Below are 10695 nucleotides of genomic sequence, written 5' to 3' on the forward strand. Positions count from 1 at the left end.
TTCATGTTAACAAAACAAATTACTAGTTTAAAGAGATAAAAAAACTAACCTTGACATTTGACCTTGGATCTCACTATAACCTTTACCTTAACTGTTATTAAAATGACTTCAGTTTTTGTTTACAGCAATATTTCTTGCGTAACTCTAACCAAATAAAGAAATTGCTTGTATGTACTATACATAAAGTTATATGTCTTATTTGATATTTGACCAATAAAATTCGGAATTTATGTATAGGATATGTGGCGTTCTACTGTACATGTTTTGAATCGAAATGCCCATCATCAAACATAGTTTGGTATCAAGATTTTAAAATTTACCAAATGGATGAACAGCGCTGACTGGCATTTGCGATTATTCCAGCGTCAGCATGCCATTCTATGTAGCTTTAAAACATCCATCTATGAATGGTGTAAGAGCACATAACCATACACGTACACATATGCAACACATAACCATACACGCACATATATGCAACACATAACCATACACGTACATATATGCAACACATAACCATACACGTACATATATGCAACACATAACCATACACGTACATATATGCAACATATAACCATACACGTACATGTATGCAACACATAACCATGCACGTACATATATGCAACATATAACCATACACGTACATATATGCAACACATAACCATACACGTACATATATGCAACACAGAAATTATTATAATTACTTCTAGAGACACATGGAGGAGCTGTCCTTCTTACAAACATATATTGTATGTATTTATGTCGAATGTCTAGCGAAAGCTTACGTTAGTAATATTAGTTATTTTTACCATGTTCTATCCGAGTTCTCCTAACTGGATTAGTATAGATAAACTCGGATAAGATCATCTTACTACCTATACATAAATTCTGAATTTTATTGGCTAAACGAAGTTATTTTAATGTGAAAATAGCTTTCATTGGCAATATGGACCAGAAAATGCAAAATGTCGATTGTGTTTACACACCCCTGAATTACACTTTTAGAGACCCCAGTGTCCACATGACATATCGAAGATAAATAATCATTGGTAATGTGTGATATGTTGTGACTAATCATCATCTTCTTTTCTTTTCACAGACCAGAAAGTATGTTCTGTATTATGGGCTGTCATTGTTTGTCCTGATCGGGTTTATTGGCTTCTTCTACATTGACGCACAGAAACGATCCTGGATTTCACTGATACCAGCTGAAGTAGGCTTTAGATATATCGGGTACAGTTCGGAAAAGAATGACACCAATCTTACAACAGAAACTGTTAAATACGTCCTATATTGGAATGTTCCACTGTAGGGAGGTTTGGAAATGTTCAATGACTGTGACTACAAATGTGAGTTGACAACAGATAAATCAAAGATGGCTTCTCAGAATGCCGTGATATTCCACACTCCATACTTGGGAGGAAATGTTCCTGCTAAATCTCGCGGTCAAGTATGGGTTTATTACGGCGTCGAACCGCCACCTATAAGTCATAATTTGAAGAGATGGCAGCGGGTGTTCAATTGGACAATTAATTACCGTCGAGACTCCGACATATTGTCTCGGTATGGCTCATTCGAGAGCAAACATTTAAACTCTAGAAACAGAAATGCAACTGATATAGGTGAACTGTCCATTCGAAAAAATATGACCGCAGCCTGGTTCGTCGGTAATTGTAATACACACGGAAGGCGGGAGACATATGTGAAAGTACTGCAGAAACACATGGATGTAAGCATTTATGGCCGATGTGGAAATCTGAGGTGTAAAGAAAAGGGGCGAGCGGCTAATTGGGGTGAAAACTGCCTACATAATGTAGAGAAGGATACACGCTACTACCTGTCCTTTGAAAACTCTCTTTGTCGCGATTATATGACAGAAAGCTTTTAAAGTCTTCAAAACGCATTCGTTGGTTCCTGTTGTTGGCGAGGACAAACTATTCTATGTACCTCCCTTCGGATACTTTTATCGACAGCTCTAGATTTAAAGATGCTACAGATTTATCTAAATACTTAGTTAAGATGAAAACTGATAAAACAGCTTTCACTCGTTTATTCGAAAATCGAAATCGATACCAGACAAAGTACAACGATAACTGGGGATAAAACCATTCTGTGAAATGTAGAAGACTACATAATCCTGAAAAATATTTATGAGGATGTATCGGTCTGGGTTAGAGGAACAGGCGACACAGCGTCTTGCAGGAAGCCTACTGACCTCACGTAATCTATTTAAAACTATAATTTGAACATAAATGTTGTTTAAAACAGAAATTTTACTTACGTATGCACAGTAATGAAATTAACGTACAGCAAAGAAAACCAAACAGCTAGATACAGTCGAATTACAAATATTGCGATGGTGTACAGAGCTAGTTACTAATTAATCAAAAGTCAGAACTTATCTTTTTGTGGAAATCCTCCAAATCAAGAGGAATTCATAGATTGTTCAGAAAACAGGCTATCTGAAGAATACTCCAAGAATTGTTTCCTCACTGGGTATATATAAGTGCAAGTCCACATGGCACTATCACTAAATCACTGTAAAACTCCACACTTCACAGACTGAAGTCTCAAATTTAGCTCACCCAAGGCGTTAATACTTCAAAAGGCAGCTCAGGCTCAGTTCCATCAGGTTTATATACACTAAAGGTTTCTAGAAAGTTCCTTTCTGGATAATTCTAGACTGGCAGGTACCTAGCTTGTTTACATTTGTCTTTAGAAACATCCGGAAACATAAAAGTAATTCTAATAACCGAGCTTTCTAGATTTTGAAACTTCCGGAAGCACACAGGTCATTCTATTAACCGAGCTTTCTAGAAAAATCTGTCTACTATCTACACATATTGTGACAAATTATTAAAACAAGTTTTTTTAATGAAAACAATCAATATGATATAATGAATGTAAACACAGCACATCTGAATTTGGATTAATACACAGCATTTATATACAACAACAGTAATGCACTATATCGGCTAGAAACTGATTCCAGCCCTCAATGTGTTACGGAGAGGCCATTTTGTCCAGCTGTATCACGAGATTACATTTAACATTAAATTTTGAGTACACATTTCAACAAATTTGTATTCTTTTTCTTTATACACATTTTTACGTCCTCCAGGCATGATTTGAGATCCAATCAGTCCATCCTCGATTGCCAGTGTTTTGCAATGTCTCATTGATTGTTTCTACGGAGGTCCAAAGATGACTATTTCATGGCTCATTTCTGCTTCGAATTAATTAGTATAATTCCAATAATGTTTATGGGTTTCTTTATATCTGGTAGCTCCCGGGAACTTTCCCTAGAGGCCAACTTTTTTTTTTAATTTTAATTTTTTTTGCACATTTTTCAACATGAATGACATTACAAAAAACACACAATGGCATATACCCACACAATCACACAGATCAATACCATCCATCATCATCGTGAAACCTGGTGATGACAAAAATCATGATCATCATCATCAGCAGCATCATCTTCATCGTCATCAATATCATCACATCATCATCGTCATCAATATCATCATCATCATCATCATCATCATCATCATCATCATCATCATCATCATCAAACATCAATTATTGTCATCCTCATCATCATCATATATACACTGCCAATATTATATTTGATTATGTACACATACACCCACACATACACTCACCATAAACCACCATGCACACACACACACATTAGGAGAGAGAGAGAGAGAGAGAGAGAGAGAGAGAGAGAGAGAGAGAGGGGGGGGGGGGGGGTCTGATGGTAGAATGTTGAAGACAAGAAATGATGATATTTTTGTTGTACAATTGCAAAAACTACTTATTGAAACTACTAATATGTGCTTCTAAAATATTCGGCTAAGACAGGGGCATCAAGAGATCATGAGTAGTAAAATTTTAAAACTGAATTGTGGAATTTGAAAGACTACAGGTTAAGTAATTTCTCCCATTTTTTCCATTCGTTATCAAATTGTTGTTTTTCTTTGTCCTCTTTACCTTTTACAATATATTTCTGGATTGAATAGTTTTCTTTAATTATATTTATAAGAACATTTATATTTAGAGAGTTGTGAAAGCATCTCATCTATAAATGTACTGTTTTATGATTATGACAATTTCATTGTGAACACGATTACTGGGAAGAGAGTTCTGAAAGAGAAAGCCAAAAATAAACGAGTTTTTGTTTACCGAGAAAGGGATTAATAAAGCTTCTAATAATGTTTTAAAGCACTGAAGTAAGTTTTGAACTTCCTGGCACTCCCATAGAACATGGGTAATTGTCTCAGTTTCAGTATTACAGAAAACACAGAGAGGGGAGATAACTAGTCCTAGTTTGAAAAGTAAAGAATTGGTTACCAAGATGTAATGGGTTACTCTGTACTGAAACCATTGAAGTTTTGCACTGTTTGTCACCTGGAATGGGATTCTATGATACCTAGTCCATGATGAGTGGTCAATATCGTCTAACAGTGAGTTCCATTTTTTGGTGCCTGTTGGAATCAATTCTGATTTATTTAAAAGATTATAAAATAATTTTGAACCTTTTCTATCTCTAAAGAAAATCTGTAAGTTAATTGGTATGTATGGGTAAGTTATATCAAGTACTTTATGTGTATCGTATGAGGAGATATATTTTTTTATAGCCGAGACCAGACCATGATACTCTAGAAAATTAGTGTTTATTCTATATTTCTGAATAAATTCATCAAATGGGTAAAATGTGCCAGTTTCTGAGTTTTTCATCAAATCATTTATGATTATTATGTTACTTTTATACCATTTTTTAAGGAATAGTGTTTTACCTCAACAAGAATTTTACTATTATACCAAATTGGAACTTTAATTAAGTTTTCCTGAAAGTCGGTAATATTATATTTTAACTGCACTTTATACCAGGCATTTAGAACATCCTGCCAAAATTTATTTTTACACTTGTTTATACAAAGCTTTATATATTCAGTACCACTAACAGCAAGAAGATCTGTATCAATATATGACATTAGTATTGCTTGCCATTTCTCTGTTTTTTGGTAAAGTCTCCTAATCCAGGTGAGTTTTAATGCTTGTATGAAAGCAGTGAGGTTAACCATTTTTAATCCACCACTGGTGTGTGACAGAGGTCAATTTTCATCTCAATGCCTTTCATCTCAACCAGGGTTACATTGCTTTCCCCCTGCCTCCGAGTTTCCAGGGGTTAAAGCGATGCTGATGGGTCATGGCTAAGTACTATGCCCGGGTCCCTACATGGGCGCCAATGTAACAGAGGTCATTTTTCATCTCAATGCCTCTGCACCCGGGACCCCTGGCTTACTAGTCTGACGCTCAACCAATCGAGCTAAAGAGAAGTTCTCTCTAGCCGAGTGGTATATTGCGGCTAGTATTTTACCAGGTTTTTTTTTTTTTTTCTTTTTTTTTAGTTATTCAACTTGTGTGTTTTTGTACAATTTCTCGTGCATTATTCACCATGGATGGAGACAAAATTGGTCCAAGCATTCCAGGATCTAGGTGTTACTCCCAGGTGTGATAGCGCTGAGGACTTCAAGCAGTGGATGGCTGGATATGTGAAGCAGCTAGGTGAGGTTAAAGATGAGAAGAAGGATGTTGAGCGCCTAATCGTTACCCAGAATGCCAGATTACCACCATTCAGCGGAGATCCTACAGTGAAGGGGGAGACAACCTACGATCTTTGGCGTTATGAAGTGGAATGTTTGAGGAAGGACAAGACTATCACACCCGAGGCATTAGGACAGCTAGTTAGAAGATCCCTTAGAGGTAATGCTGGTAAGGTGGCCATGCGACTCGGCACAGATGCTTCTATTGCTGATTTACTAAGACAGTTGGAGTGTAATTATGGTGTCGTTGAGGATCAGGAGGCTCTGATGGGCAAGTTTTACAATGCCAGACAAGAAGAGACTGAGGATGTTGCAACATGGGGATGTCGTCTCGAGGACTTGCTGACGAAGGCTACTAGGATGGAGCCACTTCCTACAGTTAGACGTAACCAGATGTTACACAGCAGGATCTGGAAAGGTCTTAGACCTACTTTGAAGGATCGTTCCGCAGCAAAGTATGACCTGTGTGCTGGCTACGAAGACTTCAAAGTGGAATTGAGGAGGATAGAGTCAGAGGTGAATGCAGATAAGAGGAAGATGGCTACTGTCAAGGTGTCTTGTGGTGATATGCCTTCTCCCGATGATCAACGATATGAGAAGTTGGAGAGAATGATAAAACAACTTACCTCAGAAGTCCGGGCGTTGAAGTCCAGCAACAGTAAGCCACCGAAACCCAAGCCTCAACAGCATCAGCATCAACAGCAGCAACACAAGCAGCAACAGAGACAGAATTTCCCGCAACAAGACTTCCAGGGAGATGCTGCAGAAGGATATACAGATGAACCTGAGTGCTACCGCTGTGGACAACTTGGTCACTTACAGTATGGCTGTAGAGTGCGACTGGATCATATCAGGAGACCTAACTTTAGGAGGTCAGGACCTCGTGGACATCAGCAGCAGCATTTAAATGGACAGGGACCAATGGGGAGGGGACACCATTAGGTCAAACAGTACAGAGTCCCAACAAAGATATTTGTCAGGAAAGTGGTGGATTGATTGGATCAGCCAATGAAGTCCAGATTTATGTTGATGGAAACGAGACTCGTGCACTGTTAGACACAGGCTCCACAGTATCGACGGTTGCCAAGTGTTACTATGACTCGAAGCTGTCCCATATTCCTATACAGCCATTAACTTGTGTACTCAACATTGAGTGTGCGGATGGACAATCTCTACCATATGTAGGATTTATAGAGACAACTATAGCTGCTACAGGACTGGCAAGAAGGACATTACAGGACTGTGTTTTACTGGTTGTTCCGGATAGTCCGTACAATTCCAGAGTGCCTTTACTTATAGGAACCAACATCCTCTCAGTTCTTTTGGAGGTTTGTCGTCAACAGCATGGTGTTCGATTCCTACAGGAAGCTGATCTACATACGCCATGGTTTCTAGCGTTTAGATGTCTAAGTTTGATGGAAAAGGACCTAGCGAGGAACAATTTCAGACTTGGGATTGTGAGAAGTTCGGAAGAGAAGAACATCAGTGTACCACCCAACAGTTTTGTGATTGTCAAGTCGTATGTTGATAAGGAGATGCCATATCATCCTACCTGTGCCCTATTACAGCCAGCAAAGGACTGCATCACATCTCAGCCGGACTTGGACTTGAACCCTGCTATGATCAACTATCACTACAAGGGTAATAGGAATCTACGGGTTCAGCTATTTAACATGTCCACTCACACCATGGTCACCTCGAGCTGTTCTCTGTGAGATTACTCCAGTCAACATGGAGGATAAAGAAGAAATTATAATCTGTATGATTTTTTTTTTTTTTTTTTTGTTTTTTGACGACACCAAAGATATCCGGAATTCAGGTCCGGCATAACGTTAGAATACTACTTCCGGTTTCCGGCATCACTAGTCATAAAGGTTCGAGCAGGGCAGTAATGTTGACAGAGATCGATTTTAGCGGTATAAGTACACTAGAGGAATGTAGAAGGGGTGATCGGAATGTAGGTAGATTGGATGCTTTTCTCTGGCACAGTATCATTAGCACAGCTAAGTTAACTCATGGTTAATTTAAAAGTTCTGTCTATGAATGTAAAAAGGGGTTTTGTACAGATATTGTTTGTTTACAGGAAACTCATTGTACTAATAAAGTTGAAAAAATTATGGGAAAAAGACGGGATGTGTTCCATTGGTTGAAACAAAAAAAGAGCAGATATTGTTTGTTTACAGGAAACTCATTGTACTAATAAAGTTGAAAAAATTATGGGATTAAGGGAGTGGGGGTATCAGTGTGTTTTCAATAATATGAACTCTAGATCTGCAGGTGTGGCTATTTTGTTCAGAAATCCATTTAGTTACACTATACATACGTTCTTTAAATGTCTACGTTCATTCTAATATATTAGCATTAATTAACTCAAACATTAACAGGACCAATATACAAAGTAAATACTGAGACAGATAGACAGCCATAAAGTCAAAGACACAGACAACACAAGGAGACAGAGAGACAGAAATGTAGGCAGTCAGACACACAGACAGACACACCCTGACACACCGACAATCAGAGAAACAGACAGACAGACATGCACACAATCATAAACATAGACAGCCACACTAGCAAACACATAACAGTCAAATAAACATACAGCCACACAGACAGACATCCTGACACACACACCCTAACATACACAGACAGACACATAGACTGACATACTCACAGACACACAGATAAATCACATACGGCCTTCCATGAAAAATGAAACGATAAACATGCGGACGACAGACAGATTGCGTTATCATCGGTTACAAGTCACAAATATTAAGATACACAAAAGAACGGTATACATAACAGATCCTAATCATAGACATATATGATATATGATAATTAGTCTAATTTTTTAACTACACAACAGAAGCATAAGAGAATTAACAAGTGTTATATTACATGTTTTGGAACTTCTCAAATCACGTCACATCAACTCTTTTTTTTTCTCTCTTCATCACAGTGCTCGTTTTATACTTTTAATTGTAATCCTGTTCTTTACAAATGAGTTGTTTATTCAATATATATGTTTAAACATAGCTTGACATTTAACTTGTAATAAAAGAATGCCTCTTTCATTGATCTAGTATCTTATTAAGTATATTTTGTGCATATTCAATAGGCAATGTTTTCTTTTTATTGGACTTTACATATAAAATTAGATTGCTAACTATTACTGATTGAACTTTCTTCTGCATTTGATTGATACTATATTTAATACTATTATGTTTTATATCATTTCTACATTTCCACATTGTCCATTTGAATGCAATTAGCGCACTATTAAATAAAATAGAAAAGATACCTTTTTCCAGATAGCCCAGAGCTAATATTTCTGGAGTCAAAAGTTCATTCCTAAAACTTGGGAACTTCACAAATATTTTATTTCTGCATTGAATAAGGACAGATTTTACAACGTTACACGAGAAGAAAAGATGTAAAATATCCTCTAATTCTGTCTTACAAAAATGACATTTTCCGTCTGAATTACTAAATTTACTTATTTTTACTTCAGTATAAATGACGTTGTGTATACATTTCCATTGCAATTCCTTCATCTGTGTTGTCGTAAATGTTAATTCTATGTTATCCCAAACCAGTTCCCAGTCAAATTGTTTTTGAAAAGTTTGTTCCCATTTCAATTTGCAATTCGGTGTCAGATTTTTATTCAGTGTATTCATGATGATTTTAGGTTTTAATTTTCTCATAGTGAGCGGTTTCCCATCTCTTCCAATAATATTTAGGTTACTATCAATAATTGGGTATAAATAATCATTGTTCTCTCTGTTGTTCCCCTTTAACTCATCTAACCATACTATTGGAAAAGCATTTTTTAATCTCGATAACTCAGACATACAATTTCGCTTATCTGTTAACAAAGAGTATATATCACGATCTTTTTTAAAATTCTTGTTTTGTACATCCCATATATCGTTGACTGTACAGATGCCACTTTTCGTAAATGAGGTAAAAAATAAAGGTTTTTCATTAAATTGAATAAAGTGGTTACCGAATAGCGGTTGTTTAAGAATCTCGTTTCTGTTTACATGTCTTAAATTTAATTTCTGATAAGTTGACCATGATTCTAACAGTTTTTTATAAAACAATGGAAAGTTGGATAGGTTCAACGTACGTATGTCCGATAGTTTACAAACAAAAAACTCGATTCTGTATTTGTCATCCAAAGACCTAAGCCAGTGTTTGCCTATCGCGTTCCATGTATCAGTGTCACTTTTTAATATTTTGTACATAGATTTTACCTGTATACTAAAAACAAAATCTTTCACATCTATAATATTCATACCTCCTTCATGATAATGCTTTGATAATATTTTACGATTCACTAAGTCTTTTCTTCCGTTCCAAACAAAATTCCAAATTAACGAATTAATACTTTTAATATACTTTTCAGGTATACCTCGAGCTTCTGTCTCAAAGGCAATTAAGGAAAAGATAAGAGATCTTATAATTAGACTCTTGCCATATAAAGTTAAATGTCTACTTTTCCATACTTGTATACATGCTTTGATTTTCTTTATTTTCTCTTCCCATATCGCATTATTATCTATATTATAACCGTGATGTACACCTAATGTTTTTACATGTTTTTGTGTCCATGAGATATTGCTGTATACGGGTTCTTTATTCTTCCATCTACCTAAATATATTCCGGTAGTTTTTTCTAAATTAATTCTTGAACCAGACGCTGATTGATATACATTAAGCACTCTGAATGATTCTTCAATTGATTGTTCGTCAGATTCAAGGAGTTGCGTATCGTCTGCAAACATATTTATTGCAGTTTCTGTATTATCAGGTAATTTGATTCCTTTTATATTTGGGTTCGCTCTAATGGCGCATGCCAGTGGTTCCGCCTGAAGAATATACAAAATTGGTGCAGCCGGACAGCCTTGCCTCGCTGACCGCGATATAGGAAAATATTTACTTACAAATCCATTTGTTTTGATACATGTCTTAGCATTTTGTAAAAGCATGTTAATCCAGTTTCGAAATTTGGTTCCAATGTTAAATTTTTCCAGACACATATTCAACCATTCCCATTCAACCCTATCAAATGCTTTACTTT

The 10695-nt window shown here is 36.4% G+C and overlaps 1 protein-coding gene across 1 annotated transcript; it reads left to right on the forward strand.

Moving 5' to 3' along the window:
• The first annotated feature begins 1372 nt into the window (after positions 1-1372).
• On the forward strand, positions 1373-1885 carry LOC132563616 (glycoprotein 3-alpha-L-fucosyltransferase A-like). The gene has a single exon (XM_060228356.1). It carries the CDS (start codon positions 1373-1375, stop codon positions 1883-1885), a length of 513 nt encoding a protein of 170 aa, XP_060084339.1.
• The last annotated feature ends 8810 nt before the right edge of the window (positions 1886-10695 follow it).

Source organism: Ylistrum balloti, unplaced genomic scaffold, assembly GCF_031769215.1.
Source record: "Ylistrum balloti isolate Yb309-2 unplaced genomic scaffold, AGI_CSIRO_Ybal_v1 Utg371800, whole genome shotgun sequence".
Taxonomy (NCBI): Eukaryota; Metazoa; Mollusca; class Bivalvia; order Pectinida; family Pectinidae; genus Ylistrum; species Ylistrum balloti.

Coding starts and splice junctions, on each gene's coding strand:
- LOC132563616 (XM_060228356.1), top strand. CDS start 1,373: ATGGCTTCTCAGAATGCCGTGATATTCCACACTCCATACTTGGGAGGA.